Genomic DNA, 25,065 nt, shown 5'->3' with positions numbered 1-25,065 from the left:
TTATTGAAGTAACATCAAACCTGCGTGTGGAGGTAAGCATGTCACTGGGGAGTACGAAGGAAGCGATTCCCTTTAAAAAAGGGTCTCCCTTAACCATATCCCCACTCGCTTTGTAATTCGCCTTGACAGTAAATCAATTCTCAAGCCTGGCCCCTTGGACTCCTACAACCCTGGGTCCTCCTCTCCCCTAACATTCCTGCACACATGAATCATTCCGACTCCTGGCTTCTAGAAGGCATTTCCTGCCCGCCCTCTACTCTCTCCTCTCCTCTCCTTCTTTCTCTCTCTCTCTCTCTCCCTCTCCTCTCTCACTCTCACTCTCTTTCTCTCCCTCTCTCTCTCACTCTCTCTTTCTCTCCTTCTCCTTCTCTCTCTCTCTCTCCCTCTCGCTATTTCTCTTCTTCTATTTCTCTCTCTCTCTCACTCACTCTCTCTCTCCCCCTCCTTCTCTCTTGTTCTTTCTCTCCCTCTCTTTCTCTCTCATTCTCTCTGTTAGTGAATCCTCTGTTGAAAGTTGGGTAGGAACCTGGCTGAGCTTTGAATTGGACCCAGAGGGGAGGAGGAGGAGGAAGAGAAGGAAGAGGAGGTCGAGGAAGAGGAGAACGAGGAAGATTAGGATGACACGGCATCTCAACACAGGATGATTTTGTTGTTTTGTTCTTGCTATATTCCCTATATAGCACATAACTTTTAACCTGAGGCCTAAGGGATGCCATTTGAGAAGCAGACCTGGTCCTATGGTCTGATGGAGCTGACTGCCTGCACCATCCATCCATCCATCCATCCATCATCTATCCATCCATATATCCATCCCTCCCTCCATTCATCATCCATCCATCCCTCCCTCCCTCCATCTATCTATCTATCCATCCATCCATTCATATATCCCTCCATCATCTATCCATCCATCCATCCATCCATCCATCCATCCATCCATCCATCCATCCATCCACTGATTTAGCGTTTGCTCCTCCACTCTGCAGTACTGTACATCAATAAACAGTCTCATTCCCAGTGTAGGCTGGCTGTACTCAGTCGTAAGGGTGGGCTGTGTTGTGTTAAGGTTGAACAATACATTCTCTCTCATACAGACATGAGCATGCTTCCTTATTTTCATGTCATTTTCAGAGACCACTGAACACAGAACATCACAGCTTTTTGGAGAACGACGGAGAATATGACATTTGAATAAAACAACAACAGTCAGCAAGTCAAAGTTGAAGTGAATTGATGGCATAAATGTTACACTATGGGAACATAAAATGGCATTCATAAATTGTACAACGGTTAAACTTTCCATCCCTTCTAGAATATTCTCTTACGCTAAATCTACTGTATACATACATACTACATTCTGTCAATTGAGCAGAACCTGAAAACAATCAAAGCAGTTCCTTAGAAGTAAAAAAAGAAGGAGCACTCTTCTAGTAAATCTTCTCTTCATGTTATATACAGCACGGTGAAACATACTTTACATTACAGATCACTTCACAAAGTTCACAAACAGAGAGTCAGTCTGGTGGGGGTTTGGGGTGCGGCTGCACTTCACTGAGACAGCGTCACATCTCAGGGCAGGGAGAGGACTGCCTGGGGAGTCCTAGTCGGCTCTGTGTGTGTGTGTTGGCTGCAGTGTGTGTGTGTGTGTGTGTGTGTGTGTGTGTGTGTGTGTGTGTGTGTACGTATGCGTCTCTGAATGTCGCAGTGTGTGATCTCCTTCATCTTCTACCCCCTCTCAGATCACAGCTCTTATCACCAGCTGACCTTTGACCTGGTGGAGTGAGGCCCTCTGCTCCGCCGCTAGGCTCTGACTGGACAGGGACTCGTCCTCGCTGTCGATTGGCTCCTCTTTCACCTTTATGACCCCCAGGCGGTGGTGGGCCTCTACGATGGAGGACAGCTCCCCGAGAGAGCTGTTGCTGCCACTGCTGTTGCTGGAGCGAAGGGTGTGTTTCTGGATCACACCACCAGGGGGCATCCTGTCCTCCTGCATGTCCATCCTCTCATCCGCCATCCTCCGGGTGTTGTCCTCCTCCTCCTCCTCTGACTCCTGCAGGTGTGGGTTGACCAGGGAGCTGGGCTGACGGAGTTGCTCGATGGACTTGGACAGCAGCTGCAGAGAGGTACAGCATCAGAGGTAATTTAGTTATAATGCTCAATTTATCTTTACGTTTTATTATGAGTTTGACCTAGCCAGTAGAGAGTAGGGTGTTCTGTGCAAAGCAGCACAAGTCAAATTCATCCAAATTAACACTACATTTCCGCATAAATAAGGCTACACAGAGAATGCAGTCACTGGTGTTGTCTCCCTAAGAGCATGCCCCAGACAGTACTATGAGGCACTGCTATGGGTTTCATGTCTCAACATCTAGTCAAACTTTATTTGTTAGACAACAGAAAGTGGAGCAATCACTTAAACACCTTAACCATTGACAGCTCGTAAGATAGCACAAACACTTTAGCTTAAGAACGTAGGCCTGGTATAAATATCTCTCCGGCAGAGAATTAGCCTCTTTATCTTGGTATTAGTCAACGCTTTTTATACCTCCCTTTAAAATCTTCTCTAAGCTCTTGTAAATGTCCATTAGTGATTAGTGGCCCCTATTGTTGGTGTAAAAACCTTACAAAATACCAACCTTGCAAAACAATCCTGCGCCATAGTGCTACTGTTATTCCTACCATTACTGGTGCTGCTACTGGTTCCAATACTGCTACTACTGCTGCTGCTGTTACCACTACCGCTAATGCTAACGCTACTGCTGCTGTTACCACTACCGCTAATGCTAACGCTACTGCCGCTGTTATCACTACCGCTAATGCTAACGCTATTGCTGCTACTGTTAACACTACCACTAATGTTAACACTACTGCTACTGCTGCTGCTGCTACTGTTACCACTACCGCTTCTGCTACTACTGCTGTTGCTACTGCTACCACTACCAATACTGCTACTACTGCTGCTGCTGCTACTGTTACCACTACCGCTAATGCTACTACTGCTACTGTTATCATTACCGCTACTACTGCTACTCTTACCACTACCGCTACTACTGCTACTGCTACTGTTACCACTACCGCTACTACTGCTACCACTACTACTGCTGCTGTTACCACTACCGCTAATGCTACTACTGCTACTGTTACCATTACCGCTACTACTGCTACTCTTACCACTACCGCTACTACTGCTACTGCTACTGTTACCACTACCGCTACTACTGCTACTACTGCTGCTGTTACCACTACCGCTAATGCTACTACTGCTACTGTTACCATTACCGCTACTACTGCTACTCTTACCACTACCGCTACTACTGCTACTGCTACTGTTACCACTACCGCTACTACTGCTACTACTGCTGCTGTTACCACTACCGCTAATGCTACTACTGCTACTGTTACCATTACCGCTACTACTGCTACTCTTACCACTACCGCTACTACTGCTACTGCTACTGTTACCACTACCGCTACTACTGCTACTACTGCTGCTGTTACCACTACCGCTAATGCTACTACTGCTACTGTTACCATTACCGCTACTACTGCTACTCTTACCACTACCGCTACTACTGCTACTGCTACTGTTACCACTACCGCTACTACTGCTACTACTGCTGCTGTTACCACTACCGCTAATGCTACTACTGCTACTGTTACCATTACCGCTACTACTGCTACTCTTACCACTACCGCTACTACTGCTACTGCTACTGTTACCACTACTGCTACTACTGCTACCACTACTACTGCTGCTGTTACCACTACCGCTAATGCTACTACTGCTACTGTTACCATTACCGCTACTACTGCTACTGTTACCACTACCGCTACTGATACTACTGCTGTTGCTACTGTTACCACTACCACTACTACTGCTACTGTTACAACTACTGCTACTGTTACCACTACCGCTACTACTGCTGCTGCTGCTACTGTTACCACTACCGCTACTACTGCTGCTGTTACCACTACCGCTACTACTGCTACTGTTACCATTACCGATACTACTGCTACTGTTACCACTACCGCTACTACTGCTACTCTTACCACTACCGCTACTACTGCTACCACTACTACTGCTACTGTTACCACTACCGCTACTACTGCTACTGTTACCACTACCACTACTACTGCTACTGTTACCACTATCGCTACTACTACTACCGCTACTACTGCTACTGTTACCACTACTACTGCTACTGTTACCACTACCACTACCACTACCCCTACTACCACTGCCTCTACTACTGATACTGTTACCACTACCGCTACTACTACTACCACTACCGCTACTGCTACTACTGCTGTTGCTACTGCTACCACTACCACTACCGCTACTACTGCCTCTGTTACAACTACCACTACCGCTACTACTGCTAATGTTACCACTATCACTACCATTACCGCTACTACTGCTACTATTGCTGCTGCTACTGTTGACACTCTTTACCATGGCACTTTGAGATTTATTTTAAACTGTTCAGAAATGTGGTGGATACTCTCTTCGTTCGCTGGACTTTATCCTGCTAACTGTTCCAGTAATGACTTGGTGCTGCCTATCTTGAGCCCTTCCTGGTTAAATAAAGGATAAATAAATAAAGTCAACTCTTACCACTACCGCTACTACTATCGCTACTACTGATACTGTTACCACTACCGCTACCACATACTGCTACTACTGCTACTGTTACTACTACCACTACTACTGCTACTGTTACCACTACCGCTACTGCTACTAAATGAAATCAAATCAAAGTTTATTTGTCACGTGCGCCAAATACAACAGGTGTAGACATTACAGTGAAATGCTCACTTACTCTAACCAATAGTGCAGAGAGAATATTTTTTTAAACTATGTGTGTGTGTGTAGGTAAGTAAAGAAATAAAACAACAGTAAAAATACATTTGAAAATAAGAGTAGCAAGGCTATATACAGACACCGGTTAGTCAGGCTTATTGAGGTAGTATGTACATGTGGGTATGGTTAAAGTGACTATGCATATATTATGAACAGAGAGTAGCAGTAGCGTAAAAAGAGGGGTTGGCGGGTGGTGGGTCACAATGCAGATAGCTCGGTTAGCCAATGTGCAGGAGCACTGGTTGGTCGGGCCAATTGAGGTAGTATGTACATGAATGTATAGTTAAAGTGACTATGCATATAAGATAAACAGAGAGTAGCAGCAGTGTAAAAGAGGGGTTGGGGGAGGCACACAATGCCATTTGGTTACCTGTTCAGGAGTCTTATGGCTTGGGAGTATGGCTTGGGAGTAAAAACTGTTGAGAGGCCTTTTTGTCCTAGACTTGGCACTCCGGTACCGCTTGCCATGCGGCAGTAGAGAGAACAGTCTATGACTGGGGTGGCTAGGGTCTTTGACAATTTTCAGGGCCTTCCTCTGACACCGCCTGGTGTAGAGGTCCTGGATGGCAGGCAGCTTTGCCCCAGTAATGTCCTGTGCCGTAAACACTTCCCTCTGAAGTGCCTTGCGGTCGGAGGCCGTGCAATTGCCGTACCAGGCAGTGATGCAACCGGTCAGGATGCTCTCGATGTTGCAGCTTTCGAACCTTTTGAGGATCTCAGGATCAATGCCAAATCTTTTTAGTTTCCTGAGGGGGAATAGGCTTTGTCGTGCCCTCTTCACGACTGTCTTGGTGTGTTTGAACCATTCTAGTTTGTTGTTGATGTGGACACCAAGGAACTTGAAGCTCTCAACCTGCTCCACTACAGCCCCGTCGATGAGAATGGGGACGTGCTCGGTGCACCTTTTCCTGTAGTCCACAATCATCCCAGGTTGAGGGATAGGTTGTTATTCTGGTGCCACCCGGCCAGGTCTCTGACCTCCTCCCTATAGGCTGTCTTGTCGGTGATCAGGCCTCCCACTGTTGTGTCATCAAATGATGGTGTTTTGAGTCGTGCCTGGCCATGCAGTCGTGGGTGAACAGGGAGTACAGGAGGGGACTGAGCACGCACCCCTGGGGAGCTCCAGTGTTGAGGATCAGTGTGGCAGATGTGTTGCTACCTACCCTCACCACCTGGGGGCGGCCCGTCAGGAAGTCCAGGATCCAGTTGCAGAGGGTGGTGTTTAGTCCCAGGATCCTTAGCTTAGTGATGAGCTTTGAGGATACTATGGTGTTGAACGCTGAGCTGTAGTCAATGAATAGCATTCTCACATAGGTGTTCCTTTTGTCCAGGTGGGAAAGGGCAGTGTGAAGTGCAATAGAGATTGCATCATTTGTGGATCTTTTTGGGCAGTATGCAAATTAGGGTAGGTCTAGGGTTTCTGGGATAATGATGTTACCAGCCTTTCAAAGCACTTCATGGCTACGGATGTGAGTGCCACGGGTCTGCTGTTGCTACTGCTACCACTACCACTACCGCTACTACTGCTACTGTTACCACTACCGCTAATGCTACTACTGCTGTTGCTACTGCTACCACTACTACCGCTACTATTGTTGCTGCTACTGTTACCACTACCGCTACTATTGCTGCTGCTACTGTTACCGCTACCAGTACCGCTACAACTGCTGCTGCTACTGCTACAGCTACTGTTACCACTACTGCTACTGCTACCCTTTGCTACTACAGTACAACTCCTATTGCTACTGCTACTTCTACCCCTGCTGCTGCTACCTCTACTGCTACTACTACTACTGTTACTGCTACTGCTGTAAATTAATTGGGCCAATGGCTAAGATCCTTCTAAATAAACACAGAGCTCATCTCTGATTAGTAGACATTTATAACCTCCTCTTAGTGAGAGAGGTGCTTTGGTCTAAAGCACATATGTCAGAGTCAAGGCCCGCGGGCCACATCCGGCCCGCAAGAAGGTTTTTTACGGCCCCTGGGATGATCTTGATTTATTATTAGAACCGGCCCGCAGCAAGCCGGCAGCCCGCAGATCTTTTACACGCACCAATACTACATTTCCCACAATGCAAAGGTGACGCACCGAGCAGTAGGCTGCTTCATTTCAATATTTATTGGCACAGCAGTCGTCAGCATCACAGTAAAATTAACTTTCAGATACCCATCAAAAATGGCAAAACGGAAGGTGGATACTGAGAACCGGGGGTTTCAAACAAGGTGGGAGTCGGAGTATATGTTCACGAAGGTAGCTGGAAAACCTGTGTGTCTTCTGTGTGGAGAAAGTGTGGCGGTACTGAAAGAGTATAATCTGAGACGACATTATGAAACGAAACACGCGGACACACACGCGGACGCAACTGTCAAGGCCAGTTTTATTTTGGCAGAAGAGATCGCTAAATCAGCCCGGCCATTTACGGAGGGGGATTTCATCAAAAACTGCATGATTAAAGTTTGTGACGAAGTTTGCCCAGAAAAAAGGCAACTCTTTTTAAATGTGAGTCTGAGCAGAAACACCATTGCCGAGAGAGTAGACCAGTTGTCCATCAATCTAAAAGAGCAGCTTGTGAAAAAGGGAAAAGATTTTATTGCATATTCCTTGGCTGTGGATGAGAGCACCGACATTTCTGACATTGCCCAGTTGTCAATTTTCATCCGCGGAGTGGACTCCAACCTAAGCGTGACAGAGGAGTTTTTGGCTTTACGTCCTATGCATGGCACAACTACGGGGCATGATTTGTATGAAGAGGTGTCAAGATGTGTAAATGAGATGGAGCTGCCTTGGGAAAAACTCGTGGGTTTGACAACCGACGGAGCACCTGCGATGTGTGGACACAGGAGCGGACTGGTGGCGAAGATACGGGAAAAGATGCAAGAGGAAAACGCGACAGGTGAGCTGACAGCTTATCATTGTATCATACACCAGGAAGCGTTGTGCGGTAAAGCCTTGAAAATGGAGCATGTAATGAGCATCATCACGCGCACAGTTAACTTTATCAGAGCCAAAGGTTTGAATCACCGCCAGTTCAAGGCATTTCTGACGGAGTTAGAAACGGAGCATGGTGATTTGCCTTATCACACAGAGGTGCGATGGCTAAGCCAGGGAAAGGTGCTTCAAAGATGTTTCGAGCTTCGTGAGGAGATGTGTCTGTTCTTGGACAGCAAAGGGAAAGACACAACACAACTCCGAGACGAAATGTTTCTGTGTGAAATGGCTTTTCTGTGTGACATTACGAGTCATCTGAATGCAATAAACTTGCAGCTGCAGGGTCGGGATCGTGTCATCTCTGATATGTACAGTACAGTGAAGGCATTTAAAACCAAACTGACTCTGTGGGAGACGCAGATGCGGAAAGAAAATTTGAGCCACTTTCCCAGCTGCCAGACCATGAAAGAGAAGCTCTCTACCAGTGCGTTCCCGAGCACACAGTTGGCTGATAAAATAGGTATGCTTGCCGCTGACTTTCGACGCCGATTTGCTGACTTTGAAGCACAAAAAAGCAGGTTGGAACTGCTCGGTAACCCATTTGCTGTTGACGTGGAAAGCTCACCACCAAACCTCCAAATGGAGTTGATTGACCTCCAATGCAATGATGCACTGAGGGCAAAATATGCGGCAGTGGGTGCTGCGGAGTTCGCCCGTTTCCTCCCCGGCACAATGCCCCAGCTGCGCATCCAGGCTGCTCAAACGTTGTCTATGTTTGGCAGCACATACCTGTGTGAACAACTGTTTTCTTTGATGAACCTGAACAAAACATCACACAGAAGTCGACTTACTGCTGAACACCTCCACTCAATTCTGAGGATTTCTTCAGCTCAGAGCCTTACCCCGAACATTGATGAACTTGTGGAAAAGATGGGACACCACCAAGTATCACCCTCAACCTCAAACAAGTGAACATTACTGTGCAATCACATATTTAGAGTTTTTACTCAGTTCAAGTTTAAAAGTTAAAATGTAATATTTGTTTTCACTGCATGTTACTTCTCCTTAAACAAAGTGTTGTTTTTGATTAATAGATTTTTGCACTTTATTTTTTTGTATTTCAATCCAATTATATTTTAAAAATATTTCAGTTGAGTGGATGATAGAAAATTGCTATTATTGTTTTTTCTTTGAAGTAAATTTAGCCCACTTTTGCTAAAATAGAAAATATAGTCTACTGATGGTGCCTTGAATACCGGTTTCTTTCATTTAATGTTCATGTTATGGGGATATTTATATAAAGGAAATTTGTCTTTTGTGTCTGTTGAAAATTAAAGATTACTGACAGAGCCATAAGAAAATATTGCTTTATTTATCTGATCATATTGTAATATATTTGTTAGGTTTTCAGTAGGTTCAATTAGGTTCACTAGACTATATGCGTCATTTAAAAATTTTTCAATGAACATTCGAACAGTCCGGCCCTCGTCTTGTAGCTGATTTTTTTATTTGGCCCTCCGTCCATTTGACTTTGACACCCCTGGTCTAAAGTATCTACTGTTATTGACCTGAGTGCTCACATCAGGGGTGATAGGGTAGCTAGGGTTATTTGTTTAGATAAACATCCAATGCCCCTTCCTCCGGTTAATCAAATGCACCTTCAAGCTCAAGGAATGCTTGTGCATAGCACAACCTATTTTGAGTCACTGCATAATTTTTTTTGTATATTGATTAAGAGGGACTAGAATCAGAACTAAGGAAGTGTTTTAAACAGCTTATGGCATCATTGGGAAGTTTGACTGGGGAGACTTAAACTGTGTAGTTAGGGGACTTTTGAGGCCCTTCCTTGTTAGTTTTAAGTGAGATTGCGCGTCTTGTTGCTCTCAGATTCCCATGGCTGTTTGAGGGCTTGTGCATTGGGACAGATCAGTGTGAGAGCAACACAATGCTGCCTTTTACTGTGTCTCTCTGGCTGTGTCTCTGTATGTCCGCCACCTCAACCACTCACTTCCCGTGGCTGAATAATTGCACTCTGCCGATGGCACGGTCACCACAGCCTGCTCACAGAAACACAAATATTGCCACAGAGGAACAAAAGCGTGTATTCTGGGGCCATTTGAATTTGGCTGAATTGAATTTCACAGGGTTTGCATGCGAATGCCACTGATGCCTTAAGCTATGATAACAGAATTAGTGCTATGGGAAGCATTTCTTCCCCTATTTGAAGTCAGGCTCAACATGTTTACTTAGCAGAAATAGCACAGGGAGGCTGAGCCGGGTGGAAGGGCTCTGTAAACACAAAGCAGCTACCACAGAAAGTTTGATAAGACTAAATATAGCCTCAGAATTTGTGTGTATAAACTGCTGAAATTAAAATCCCCACTGGGCACACACTTGGTGATTTTAATGTATAGGTTGCATGTATTATTTACAGGCGATATGGGGATGTTAGTGTACAGCAAAAGTACAGTAAAGGTCAGTTAGCTGATTGATGTGGATCAGTTTAGTTTTCTACATCAAAATGAATGGACAGGGGGACCTGATCCTAGATACACACTCCTACTCTGCTGCTGGTACTGTTTCTTACCTTATTGATGTGGATCAGTTTAGTTTTCTACATCAAAATGAATGGACAGGGGGACCTGATCCTAGATACACACTCCTACTCTGCTGCTGGTACTGTTTCTTACCTTATTGATGTGGATCAGTTTAGTTTTCTACATCAAAATGAATGGACAGGGGGACCTGATCCTAGATACACACTCCTACTCTGCTGCTGGTACTGTTTCTTACCTTATTGATGTGGATCAGTTTAGTTTTCTACATCAAAATGAATGGACAGGGGGACCTGATCCTAGATACACACTCCTACTCTGCTGCTGGTACTGTTTCTTACCTTATTGATGTGGATCAGTTTAGTTTTCTACATCAAAATGAATGGACAGGGGGACCTGATCCTAGATACACACTCCTACTCTGCTGCTGGTACTGTTTCTTACCTTATTGATGTGGATCAGTTTAGTTTTCTACATCAAAATGAATGGACAGGGGGACCTGATCCTAGATACACACTCCTACTCTGCTGCTGGTACTGTTTCTTACCTTATTGATGTGGATCTGCTGCTGGTATTGTTTCTGCTTCTCCAGGAAGTGCTGGTGTTGCTGCTGGATGACCAGCTGAGCCAGGGTGCTCTGGGGCAGAGGGGCTGACTGGGTCCGGTTCAGGGGCCGGTGCTTGGGTAGCTTGGGTCTGCTGTTGGAGGAGGGCCTGTCCTTCATGGCCAGAGGGGAGTGGGGGTGGGTGGGCATGGAGCCTTGACCTGGAGGGGCAAGACGGCGGCACTAAGATTCAACGTTCTAAATCTACACTAATTCCAACTCATTTAATTCATGATCTTCATGACCACTTCTTCAACTAATTATAAGCAATATTTAATAATTCAATATCTCTCCCATTCAAAGTGGTGTAATTCTATTGCCCAGTAACCTGGTCAGATTGTAGTCTTGGACTGAAAAGTTCCACTGTGATTTTCCATTGAGTATGCTTTTTAGTCCAGGACTAAGCTTAATCAATGTCTGGGAAACGGGCCCTACATCTCGGTTTAAGTCTGTCTCAGTGTAAGGATAAGGACTCACCAGAGGAGGAGAGGATCTTCTGCCGTCTTATCTGCTCCTTCTGAAGGAGGTGTTGGAGCAGGGCCTGATGGCTGGGGGACACCTTGGTCTCCATGGAGGTCACCGTGGGCATGGGCACAGGCCCCAGGAGCTGCCCTGGTAGACCATGCCTGACCTCCCCAGTCTTCTCCTTCAGCCCGATGGCAGCCTGAGAGAACACAGAGACACACAGAGCAGGGGCTTAGAAATACAGCTGAGGACTAAAGTTCTCACAATATAATGGTGCTTCTATATATTCTATTAAGTTTTCATTCCAAAAAAACTGAGAAGGGTTGTCATTTTGTGCAGTCAGTTTTTTTCTGCATTATTTGCCAGAAACACTTGATATAATTTTGTTTTTGACAATCACCTCTTCAAATGGTTACACCCTTTCTATCCAGCTGATGTACCAGACAGGTCTCAATGTAAGGAATGTGTCAGGGAGCTAAAAGTGATGTATCATTTGGCCCTTATCTGGACTGGAGCTAGCTGTACTTGACCGGGCAAGGGGCCGCTGGGACGTTTTAAAAAGCTGTGATTAATGAGGTCATATAGAGAGAGATAAGAGGAGGCCTGACAACAGACTCTTAACAACATCTAACATTTAAGTGGAATAAAATAATCTGGGGTTAAAGGTCGTTGCCCTGCTGCCGTATGTATAATCCTGACAGCCACTGATGCTGAAGTCTTTCAACAGCCAGACAAGGCAGAGAACATCTCTCAAACTACACTTCCCTTTGTTTTTAGTGAAAACCTGACTTTGTTATCTAAGAGTCTATTGTTGGCTAAAACCTTTTTTGAACCACCTGGCTATGTATTACAAACGTGGTTCAATTAAAAGCGTTACAGAATGTTGTTCTACAAATGAAAGACTAGTTGATAGCTATCTACGTAACAAATTAGAAATCCTCTCTCCAATGGCCTGTGTTTGTGAGGTGTAAAGGTGTAAAAGCTAGCCAGCTAGCTAACCAGGATCAGGTCAAGGGTGGCTGGTTGTACTAGCTAGCCACGATCAGGTCATGGTGGCTGGTTGTACTAGCTAACCAGGATGAGTCATGGTGGCTGGTTGTACTGGCTAACCAGGATCAGGTCAAGGGTGGCTGGTTGTACTAGCTAGCCAGGATCAGGTCATGGTGGCTGGTTGTACTAGCTAACCAGGATCAGGTCATGGTGGCTGGTTGTACTAGCTAACCAGGATCAGATCAAGGGTGGCTGGTTGTACTAGCTAGCCAGGATCAGGTCAAGGGTGGCTGGTTGTACTAGCTAACCAGGATCCGGTCATGGTGGCTGGTTGTACTGGCTAACCAGGATGAGTCATGGTGGCTGGTTGTACTGGCTAACCAGGATCAGGTCATGGTGGCTGGTTGTACTAGCTAACCAGGATGAGTCATGGTGGCTGGTTGTACTAGCTAACCGGGATGAGGTCATGGTGGCTGGTTGTACTAGCTAGCCAGGATCAGGGCATGGTGTCTGGTTGTGCTGGCTAACCAGGATCAGGGCATGGTGGCTGGTTGTACTGGCTAACCAGGATGAGTCATGGTGGCTGGTTGTACTGGCTAACCAGGATGAGTCATGGTGGCTGGTTGTACTAGCTAACCAGGATGAGTCATGGTGGCTGGTTGTACTGGCTAACCAGGATCAGGTCATGGTGGCTGGTTGTACTGGCTAACCAGGATGAGTCATGGTGGCTGGTTGTACTGGCTAACCAGGATCAGGTCATGGTGGCTGGTTGTACTAGCTAACCGGGATGAGGTCATGGTGGCTGGTTGTACTAGCTAGCCAGGATCAGGGCATGGTGTCTGGTTGTGCTGGCTAACCAGGATCAGGGCATGGTGGCTGGTTGTACTGGCTAACCAGGATGAGTCATGGTGGCTGGTTGTACTGGCTAACCAGGATGAGTCATGGTGGCTGGTTGTACTAGCTAACCAGGATGAGTCATGGTGGCTGGTTGTACTGGCTAACCAGGATCAGGTCATGGTGGCTGGTTGTACTGGCTAACCAGGATGAGTCATGGTGGCTGGTTGTACTGGCTAACCAGGATCAGGTCATGGTGGCTGGTTGTACTGGCTAACCAGGATGAGTCATGGTGGCTGGTTGTACTGGCTAACCAGGATCAGGGCATGGTGGCTGGTTGTACTAGCTAACCAGGATGAGTCATGGTGGCTGGTTGTCCTGGTTAACCAGGATCAGGGCATGGTGTCTGGTTGTCCTGGCTAACCAGGATCAGGGCATGGTGGCTGGTTGTACTGGCTAACCAGGATGAGTCATGGTGGCTGGTTGTACTGGCTAACCAGGATGAGTCATGGTGGCTGGTTGTACTAGCTAACCAGGATGAGTCATGGTGGCTGGTTGTACTGGCTAACCAGGATCAGGTCATGGTGGCTGGTTGTACTGGCTAACCAGGATGAGTCATGGTGGCTGGTTGTACTGGCTAACCAGGATCAGGGCATGGTGGCTGGTTGTACTAGCTAACCAGGATGAGTCATGGTGGCTGGTTGTCCTGGCTAACCAGGATCAGGGCATGATGGCTGGTTGTACTAGCTAACCAGGATGAGTCATGGTGGCTGGTTGTACTGGCTAACCAGGATCCGGGCATGGTGGCTGGTTGTGCTGGCTGACCAGGATCAGGTCATGGTGGCTGGTGGTACTCACGCTGATCTGGGAGGAGGTGGCGGAGAGGCCCAGGGTGATGTTGGGTAAGGAGGGAGACGTGTATAAGCTCAGAAGGTTGGACATGGAGCCCTCTGGACGAAATAACCTAGGCTGTGATGGCCAGCGCTGAAATGACAGGAAAGAGAGCGAGGGAGAGATAGAGAGAGATAGATAGAGAGATTTAGAAAATCGGACTATGGAACATTTAAAAGAGCAACAAGAGCACTGTAATAAACATTAATGCACTAAGACGGACGACGTTCCGGCTCCCTGCAGTATAGCAGAAAGATATGCGCTATTACTGACGGATGATCAAAATGAGTGCCACTTAAAAGTGTGTCATCAAATTGTAGGATATTGTGAAGACAACATGATCAGGTATCGTTTAGCATCACCCCCCCGCCCCCATCCACCAGAAATCTACCCTTCTCTTCAAAAGATCTCTGTACCCTGTCCCTGGTCTTCCCATCCTCCAGCCCCAGGCCTCACCCTCCTCAGGCTACTCTCTCTACCAGAGAACATCAGTGTAGCTGGGGCATGCTTCCTGTACCCAGCAGGGCCAGCAGAGCAGCCTAGCAGCATGTGGTTCTGGAAGGGCCGTGTTTATCCTTCCAACCCCCTCTAGTATTCAGTGACCTGAACAGGGATATCCGGCCTGTATTCCACCCCAGGGACCCGTTCCCTCTGAAAAAGGATACCTAATGTAACGGTGCACAAACACGACTTGCTTTTGCAACAGGCATGAGGCCTTCGGTTAGCCCCCGCCAGTTAGCCCCCACTAACAGTCCCGCCACAGTACGTTTCATGAGAGAACGAGTCTTAGCTTTGGGCTGATACAATAGCAATCCTGTGTGTTTATGTTGTTAGCATGTGGGTGGGTGTCTTTGGCTACCAGCGCCTGGGATATCAATTAAGCTCCACGGTTCCCCCCCTCCTACCCCCCTCCACCCCAATGGCAGGCCTGTTACTCCCCTCTCAATGTCACTGAGGTCCCTGAAAGAGTAAACATCGCTGCTTAAAGAAAACACAGCTGCTCTGTTAAAGATGGTTCAGAGATGTATCATATCTGCCACCCGCTAGAACGCAGTGTTTTGTGAGGCTGGGGTCCTAGGAGAGCCCCTGCCCCCAGCTAGTTACTGAGTCATGAATCTATTGGGGAAGGCCTCAGAAGGAAGGGAACAACTCACAGGGCTGTGGTCAGACAGCTCAGTGACAGATATACTATGACACGCCAACAGAACGCTTAGCTTGGATTCTTTTAGACTGCTTTTGGAATATTTTTGTTGTTGTTGAATATTTGGATTCTATTGTAGCGTAGAGTAGCTAAATAGCTTGCACGAAACGTGTTGAGCAAGGGAAAAAATCAAGAGGTATGAAAATTGTGAATCGAGATACTGGATGAGGCATTTTTAACCACAAAACCATAGGGAAACACACAGGGATCCAAGATGCTTTCTGCCCTGAGAATTTATAGAGATTGAATTGCAACAAAAATGTTGCTGCCAATTTTGCCTCACCATAAGAGTTCATGCCATGGATATGCAAACGCTTTGCATTTCACCCTTTATGAAAAATAAGACATAAGAAGAAAAAGGAAAATAAATAGTAAGTAGAAAGAAATAAGTAAAGCAGGTGTGTATTACGTATGTCGACATTATGGGAGAGCTGTGTCTCTTTACCCTCAGTGCGGGGAGTCATTTCTACTGGACTGTAACAGACTGCTTAGAGACAGACGGCAGGGACAACTGGCTGTTTTCATAGCTGCACACACACACACACAGACACACACACAGACACACACATACACAGGCAGGCAGGCAGGCAGACAGACACCCCGTGTGAGACATGACTTAAGAAGTTAGATTTTCATGATTCAGATTATTTATCTTGAATCCACTTGAATCAATTAAAAGTCACCGTAGTGTGTAGAGGATAAATACGAGCGGTCTGGCTACTGTTCTTTAGCTTTTGCTTTGGTTGCTCCTTGGGGTTTAAGCCGGGTCACTGTGAAGCACTTTGTGACAACTGCTGATGTAAAAAAGGCTTTATAAAATAAAATGGATTGATTGATGGTCTGGGTTCGTACCTCGGTTTTTGTGGTGGTGGGGAGAGAGGAGGGCCCGTTCTCGGCCCCCAGGGCGCTGGAGGCTCCGATGGGAGAGCTGGGTCCTGAGCCTGGGGCACTGTTAGTGACTGTAGAGTCTGTGAAAAGGACAGAGATAATGTTAGGGGCTGTAGAGTCTGTGAAGAGGACAGAGATAATGTTAGTGGCTGTAGAGTCTGTGAAGAGGACAGAGTTAATGTTAGTGACTGTAGCGTCTGTGAAGGGGACAGAGATAATGTTAGTGGCTGTAGAGTCTGTGAAGAGGACAGAGATAATGTTAGTGACTGTAGAGTCTGTGAAAAGGACAGAGATAATGTTAGTGACTGTAGAGTCTGTGAAGAGGACAGAGATAATGTTAGTGACTGTAGAGTCTGTGAAGAGGACAGAGATAATGTTAGTGGCTGTAGAGTCTGTGGAGAGGACAGAGATAATGTTAGTGGCTGTAGAGTCTGTGGAGAGGACAGAGATAATGTTAGTGACTGTAGCGTCTGTGAAGAGGACAGAGATAATGTTAGTGACTGTAGAGTCTGTGAAGGGGACAGAGATAATGTTAGTGGCTGTAGAGTCTGTGAAGAGGACAGAGATAATGTTAATGACTGTAGCGTCTGTGAAGAGTACAGAGATCATATTAGTGGCTGTAGAGTTTGTAAAGGGGACATAGATATAGATTGTTATTGGCTATAGAGAGGACAGAGATAATGTTAGTGGCTGTAGAGTCTGTGAAGGGGACAGAGATATAGATTGTTATTGGCTATAGAGAGGACAGAGATAATGTTATTGGCTGTAGAGTTTGTGAAGGGGACAGAGATATAGATTGTTATTGGCTATAGAGAGGACAGAGATAATGTTAGTGGCTGTAGAGTTTGTGAAGGGGACAGAGATAATGTTATTGGCTATAGAGAGGACAGAGATAATGTTAGTGGCTGTAGAGTTTGTTAAGGGGACAGAGATATAGATTGTTATTGGCTATAGAGAGGACAGAGATAATGTTAGTGGCTGTAGAGTTTGTGAAGGGGACAGAGATAATGTTATTGGCTATAGAGAGGACAGAGATAATGTTAGTGGCTGTAGAGTTTGTGAAGGGGACAGAGATATAGATTGTTATTGGCTATAGAGAGGACAGAGATAATGTTAGTGGCTGTAGAGTTTGTGAAGGGGACAGAGATAATGTTATTGGCTATAGAGAGGACAAAGATAATGTTAGTGGCTGTAGAGTTTGTGAAGGGGACAGAGATATAGATTGTTATTGGCTATAGAGAGGACAGAGATAATATTAGTGGCTGTAGAGTTTGTGAATGGGACAGAGATAATGTTATTGGCTATAGAGAGGACATAAATAGACATAAAGGAGTGACAGGGAAACAAGCTCCTAACACCATAATGCGTCCTTTGGCTGCACCATCACAGCTCTCTCTGTCAATACAGAGTTATTCCACAGCAGAACTGCTACAATATGTGTCAACAATCATACCCATCATTTCTAGGGCCCTCTTCTTGTAGGGGGTCATGACGTTGCTGTCTTTCCTCTTCAGCAGTGGACTACTCCTCCTCTCTGCTACCTTCTGCTTCAGTCTAGACTTCACCTTCAGGTTGGGCTCTGAGGCTGGAGGAGGACAGAGAGAGGAGGGAGAGAGGGGATGGTTTAGTAAGACTCAGGCTAGAGGAGAACAGAGAGAGAGAGAGAGAGAGAGAGAGGGAGAGGGGGAGAGAGGGAGAGAGAGAAGGGGAGGGAGAGAGAGAGAGAGAGAGAGAGAGAGAGAGAGAGTGGTTTCGTAAGACGAGGCTGGAGGGGGAGAGAGAGACTATGGTTCAGCATAGTTCATACTCCATGTACTAGATCTATTTATATGCCTGTAGTGGTTGATGTTGGTGGCCACTGTCACTAACAGAAGACATCCACCAATCAGCTTGAGTTCCCTCAAAGAAATGTTTACCAGTGGGAGGGACTGTAGCTCACGCCTGACAGGATTCCAAAGATGGTTTTGATATATTGTAGACCCGACCAGGACAGAATGACACATACCTCCATATCTTTAAACACAATCCTAAAAATGAGGAACAACTCAGCAAGGTCAGAACAGTGGTCCTGTCAAAGTTGTAATACATTTAAACCTGTAAGCAGAAATATAGACACAGTTCTGGTGGTTTCTCTTCAACCAAATGACACCATTTCAGAGAGGAGAGGAGATTCTGAGCTGTTTGAGGAGATGCAATGAGTCAAGATTGGGCCCATTTCCACCTCATCTGGTCTAAATTAGGTTGAGCAACACACAGGGTGAAGTGGTCGCTACCTGCTGCCCTGGTGACCACAGCCTGATACAGTAGCAGCAGTTAAACTAAAACAAACGCATGGCAGATGTTTCAGATGCGTTCCTCACACCATCTCCACATTCCTAATGCAAACCAGAGATACCCCCCCCCCCCCACACACACACACACACACACACACACAAACACACAAACACACACACACACACACACACACACATGTCACTGGACAAACACGTCCCAGGCTAAATGAATCCAAACCCACTTTTAGATGAAGTCTTAATGGACAGCCTCTCTTCGACAGGAATATGAAGAAAGTCAAGTAGTGACAGAGAGAAGTTGAGAGAGTGACTACTGGACTGCTACCAAGGAGTAGGAAACATGGACAAATAACATGGAACCAAGCCAAATGATCAGCTCCTACTATTTATTTATTGATTTATTTCACCTTTAACCCTTAACCAGGTAGGCCAGTTGAGAACACCTTTATTTAACCAGGTAGGCCAGTTGAGAACACCTTTATTTAACCAGGTAGGCCAGTTGAGAACACCTTTATTTAACCAGGTAGGCCCGTTGAGAACACCTTTATTTAACCAGATAGGCCAGTTGAGAACAAGTTCTCATTTACAACCTGGCCAAGATAAAGCAAAGCAGTGTGAACAGACAACAACACAGAGTTACACATGGAGTAAACAAACATACAGACAACAACACAGAGTTACACATAAACAAACGTACAGCCAATAACACAAAAGAAAAGAAAAATATAAAAATGTATGTACAGTGTTTGGAAATGTAGAAGAGTAGGGAGGTGGGCAATACATAGACTCTAGAGGCGAAAATAATTACAATTTAGCATTAATACTGGAGTGATAGATATGCAGATGATGATGTGCAAGTAGAGATACTGGGGTGCATAAGAGCAAGAGGTTAAGTAATAATATGGGGATGAGGTAGTCGGGGTGCTATTTACAGATTGGCTGTGTACAGGTACAGTGATTGGTAAGCTGCTCTGACAGCTGATGCTTAAAGTTAGAGAGGGAGATATAAGACTCCAGCTTCAGAGATTTTTGCAATTTGCTCCAGTCATTGGCAGCAGAGAACTGGAAGGAAAGGCGGCTAAAGGAAGTGTTGGCTTTGTGGATGACCAGTGAGATATACCTGCTGGAGCGCGTGCTGCGGGTGGGTGTTGCTATGGTGACCAGTGAGCTGAGATAAGGAGGGGCTTTACCTAGCAAACACTTATAGATGACCTGGAGCCAGTGGGTTTGGCGACGGATATGTGGTGAGGGCCATCCAACAAGATCATACAGGTCGCAGTGGTGGGTAGTATATGGGGCTTTGGTGATAAAACGGATGGCACTGTGATAGACTACATCCAATTTGCTGAGTAGAGTGTTGGAGGCTATTTTGGAAAAGACATCGCCAAAGTCAAGGATCGGTAGGATAGTCAGTTTTACAAGGGTATGTTTGGCGGCATGAGTGAAGGAGGCTTTGTTGCAAAATAGGAAGCCGATTCTAGATTTCATTTTGGATTGGAGATTCTTAATGTGAGTCTGGAAGGAGAGTTTACAGTCTAACCAGACACCTAGGTATTTGTAGTTGTCCACATATTCTAAGTCAGAACCGTACAGAGTAGTGATGCTAGTCGGGCGGGAGGGTATGGGCAGCGAACGGTTGAAAAGCATGCATTTGGTTTTACTAGTGTTTAAGAGCAGTTGAAGGGCCAGATGTATACAGAATGGTGTCGTCTGCGTAGAGGTGGATCAGAGAATCACCAACAGCAAAAGCAACATCATTGGTATATACAGAAATCTATTGGGAAAAAACCTTTAATATTTCAGTCAAATATCTATCTAGCATCACACAGTACAGACTGCCACTGAGTGTGTTGATATAACGAAAGGTTGTTGTTGTGTCTGAGTGTTTTTGAGGCGTGGCGGTGATGATGAGGATGATCCTGTCAAGCCCTGAGGAGGAGTCAGTCAGTAGGCCAGCTCAGCCTAGCTCAACTCACCCCAAATGACACCCTATTGCCTATTTAGTGCACTACTTTTGACCAGAGCCCTATGGGCGCTAATAATGTCTCCCTATGCCCCCCCCCCCCCCTCTCTCTCTCTCTACAGCCCTGGAATCCCCTCCACTCACACTTTAACACTACTGACATCCAGATCAACACAGAGGTCAACCTACTAGTGCTGTAGGAGGAGGATCCAGGTCAACACAGAGGTCAACCTACTAGTGCTGTTGGAGGAGGATCCAGGTCAACACAGAGGTCAACCTACTAGTGCTGTACTAGGAGGATCCAGATCAACACAGAGGTCAACCTACTAGTGCTGTAGGAGGAGGATCCAGGTCAACACAGAGGTCAACCTACTAGTGCTGTAGGATCCAGATCAACACAGAGGTCAACCTACTAGTGCTGTAGGAGGAGGATCCAGATCAACACAGAGGTCAACCTACTAGTGCTGTAGGAGGAGGATCCAGGTCAACACAGAGGTCAACCTACTAGTGCTGTAGGAGGAGGATCCAGGTCAACACAGAGGTCAACCTACTAGTGCTGTAGGAGGACGATCCAGGTCAACACAGAGGTCAACACAGAGGTCAACCTACTAGTGCTGTAGGAGGAGGATCCAGGTCAACACAGAGGTCAACCTACTAGTGCTGTAGGAGGAGGATCCAGATCAACACAGAGATCAACCTACTAGTGCTGTAGGAGGAGGATACAGATCAACACAGAGATCAACCTACTAGTGCTGTAGGAGGAGGATCCAGGTCAACACAGAGGTCAACCTACTAGTGCTGTAGGAGGAGGATCCAGGTCAACACAGAGGTCAACCTACTAGTGCTGTAGGAGGAGGATCCAGGTCAACACAGAGGTCAACCTACTAGTGCTGTAGGAGGAGGATACAGATCAACACAGAGGTCAACCTACTAGTGCTGTAGGAGGAGGATCCAGATCAACACAGAGGTCAACCTACTAGTGCTGTAGGAGGAGGATCCAGATCAACACAGAGGTCAACCTACTAGTGCTGTAGGAGGACGATCCAGGTCAACACAGAGGTCAACACAGAGGTCAACCTACTAGTGCTGTAGGAGGAGGATCCAGGTCAACACAGAGGTCAACCTACTAGTGCTGTAGGAGTACGATCCAGGTCAACACAGAGGTCAACCTACTAGTGCTGTAGGAGGAGGATCCAGGTCAACACAGAGGTCAACCTACTAGTGCTGTAGGAGGAGGATCCAGATCAACACAGAGGTCAACCTACTAGTGCTGTAGGAGGACGATCCAGGTCAACACAGAGGTCAACACAGAGGTCAACCTACTAGTGCTGTAGGAGGAGGATCCAGGTCAACACAGAGGTCAACCTACTAGTGCGGTAGGAGGAGGATCCAGATCAACACAGAGATCAACCTACTAGTGCTGTAGGAGGACGATCCAGGTCAACACAGAGATCAACCTACTAGTGCTGTAGGAGGAGGATCCAGGTCAACACAGAGGTCAACCTACTAGTGCTGTAGGAGGAGGATCCAGATCAACACAGAGGTCAACCTACTAGTGCTGTAGGAGGAGGATCCAGGTCAACACAGAGGTCAACCTACTAGTGCTGTAGGAGGAGGATCCAGATCAACACAGAGGTCAACCTACTAGTGCTGTAGGAGGAGGATCCAGGTCAACACAGAGGTCAACCTACTAGTGCTGTAGGAGGAGGATCCAGATCAACACAGAGGTCAACCTACTAGTGCTGTAGGAGGAGGATGGAGCACAAAGTTACATAAACGGCCATCTCAGTATTATACAATAACTAAACACCATGTTGTTTCAATTATTTATCCTTTCCTTGAGATCAATTATTGAGAAGGGTTGTTTTTGTGATGCGACCATACGACGTGATGTTGCACAAGGGAGACGAGAACACGAGCGGGGGGGGGGGGGGGGGGGGGGGGGGGGGGGTTAGGGGGGGGTTGACAGGGCCAGATGCTTCTATTTTGAGAGTCCTGTCAAATACAGCAGCACCAGCCCCTCTCTTTCCCTGTCTATCAGCCATCCGTCCTGTGAGTGAGGGGTACTGAAAGAGAGAAAGAGCGAGAGAGAGAGCGAGACAGAGGGAGAGAAAGCGCTGCAGGGAGTCTTCATGAATCCTCTTCATGCCCCGCTGCCCTGATTGCTTTCTATTTTTAGCACTGCTCCGTTCGCTGCCACCAAGCGCTCCGTCGCCACGGGAACGCCAGACAGCGGCGAAGTGGGAAACGGACAGACTTTGTCACCGTGTTTGTGTTCCAAATAGCACCCTATTCCCTATATAGTGCACTACTGTTTTTAAGGCAAAGGGTACCATTTAGGACGCATGTCATTAGTCTCTGTGGAAAAACCAGCGGTAGCGTTACCTGCCTACGACGCAACAGGAAGGGAAGCTGGCAGCAGACATCTCTAACTAACACAGCTCTCATGTTGATACAAACACCTGGGCCACTTCATTGGTTAACTGGCAAAGTGCCAAGAACACATCACTCAACTAAAACAGGTGGCAATATGAATGAGCCACGATGGGTTTAACATGCCCATACAACAACCAGGTTATTACAGTAGAAAGTCCTGGGTTGGAGGTTGGTGGAGGCTGAATGTGTGATGCCTGTCTCCACTACATTTCAATGTTAACTCTGCTGTCAGTGTGATGCCTGTCTCCTCTCCATCTCAATGTTAACTCTGCTGTTAATGTGATGCCTGTCTCCACTCCATCTCAATGTTAACTCTGCTGTCAGTGTGATGCCTGTCTCCACTACATCTCAATGTTAACTCTGCTGTTAATGTGATGCCTGTCTCCACTCCATCTCAATGTTAACTCTGCTGTCAGTGTGATGCCTGTCTCCACTACATCTCAATGTTAACTCTGCTGTTAGTGTGATGCCTGTCTCCACTCCATCTCAATGTTAACTCTGCTGTCAGTGTGATGCCTGTCTCCACTCCATCTCAATGTTAACTCTGCTGTTAGTGTGATGCCTGTCTCCTCTCCATCTCAATGTTAACTCTGCTGTCAGTGTGATGCCTGTCTCCTCTCCATCTCAATGTTAACTCTGCCTGTCTCCACTCCATCTCAATGTTAACTCTGCCGTCAGTGTGATGCCTGTCTCCACTACATCTCAATGTTAACTCTGCTGTCAGTGTGATGCCTGTCTCCACTCCATCTCAATGTTAACTCTGCTGTCAGTGTGATGCCTGTCTCCTCTCCATCTCAATGTTAACTCTGCCTGTCTCCACTCCATCTCAATGTTAACTCTGCCTGTCTCCACCTCATCTCAATGTTAACTCTGCTGTCAGTGTGATGCCTGTCTCCACTCCATCTCAATGTTAACTCTGCTGTCAGTGTGATGCCTGTCTCCACTACATCTCAATGTTAACTCTGCTGTCAGTGTGATGCCTGTCTCCACTCCATCTCAATGTTAACTCTGCTGTCAGTGTGATGCCTGTCTCCACTCCATCTCAATGTTAACTCTGCTGTCAGTGTGATGCCTGTCTCCTCTCCATCTCAATGTTAACTCTGCCTGTCTCCACTCCATCTCAATGTTAACTCTGCCTGTCTCCACCTCATCTCAATGTTAACTCTGCTGTCAGTGTGATGCCTGTCTCCACTACATCTCAATGTTAACTCTGCTGTCAGTGTGATGCCTGTCTCCACTACATCTCAATGTTAACTCTGCCGTCAGTGTGATGCCTGTCTCCACTACATCTCAATGTTAACTCTGCTGTCAGTGTGATGCCTTCTCCGTTAGGCTGCCGGACCAAGACAAGGCCAGGTGGCTGGCTAGGGGGACTCTTAGGCTGTGTCCCAAATGGCACTCTATTTCCAATATAGTGCACTGCTTTTGACCAGGCCCAGATGGACCGTAGTGCACTATGTAGGGAATAGGGTGCCATTTGGGACCGAGCCTTACAGAAAGACTATATGCTGGGACACTGTGCTCTGTTGGCTACAAGGCCTTACTGTTATACCCTTTTCATACATACTTGAACTGTTCTGTACTGGCTCAGATATACAGCTGGCTCACCTTGGTAAGCTATACAGCTGGCTCACCTTGGTAAGCTATACAGCTGGCTCACCTTGGTAAGATATACAGCTGGCTCACCTTGGTAAGCTATACAGCTGGCTCACCTTGGTAAGCTATACAGCTCGGCTCAGCTGTGTAAGCTATACAGCTCGACCAGATTCTTTCCCTGTTCATAAGTCATTCTACGATACTTATCAAAAGCCACCGGCTTCAAAATCCATGAACCCTTCCATGAACTCATCCAGTCCAGACAAATGTACAACGTTTCACCCGATTCTATTACTATTGGAATGAGCACGGATCATTGTCTCACCATGGGGAGGTACAAGGAGCGGGTTACTTTGCCTCCAGGCTTCCAGGCCTTAAAATATCCCCTGGTTTCAGAAAGCAATGTGAAACCCTCCTTCCACTGCACCTGCTACACACGTTTGGTAAGTGGGTCAAGAGTGGAGATGAGGGTGTTGCACCTCTCCTTTCCTCTAAGTCAGGCTGTTCTTACCACGGCCCGGGGCATCACATGATCTGAGACCCGTCTATTCTTGGACATTG

General features: G+C 46.6%; 1 protein-coding gene across 6 annotated transcripts in view; it reads right to left on the bottom strand.

The window, feature by feature from the left end:
- Positions 1 to 1,732: 1,732 nt before the first annotated feature.
- LOC139404895 (histone deacetylase 9-B-like) overlaps positions 1,733 to 25,065 on the bottom strand; it is a 67,000-nt gene continuing 43,667 nt past the window's right edge. For all 6 annotated transcript variants that reach the window (XM_071147435.1, XM_071147434.1, XM_071147433.1 and 3 more), the window contains 6 exons: positions 17,672 to 17,803; positions 16,183 to 16,298; positions 14,097 to 14,222; positions 11,427 to 11,613; positions 10,893 to 11,110; positions 1,733 to 2,110 (listed from right to left, as the gene is read on the bottom strand). In XM_071147435.1, the coding sequence (XP_071003536.1) occupies positions 1,733 to 2,110; positions 10,893 to 11,110; positions 11,427 to 11,613; positions 14,097 to 14,222; positions 16,183 to 16,298; positions 17,672 to 17,803 (1,157 nt within the window). The remainder of the gene's footprint in view (positions 2,111 to 10,892; positions 11,111 to 11,426; positions 11,614 to 14,096; positions 14,223 to 16,182; positions 16,299 to 17,671; positions 17,804 to 25,065) is intronic.

The sequence above is a fragment of the Oncorhynchus clarkii genome, unplaced genomic scaffold (genome assembly GCF_045791955.1).
Source record: "Oncorhynchus clarkii lewisi isolate Uvic-CL-2024 unplaced genomic scaffold, UVic_Ocla_1.0 unplaced_contig_7596_pilon_pilon, whole genome shotgun sequence".
Classification (NCBI taxonomy): domain Eukaryota; kingdom Metazoa; phylum Chordata; class Actinopteri; order Salmoniformes; family Salmonidae; genus Oncorhynchus; species Oncorhynchus clarkii.
The sequence above is the reverse complement of the archived record's forward strand: the minus strand, read 5'-3'. Positions and strand labels throughout refer to the sequence as shown.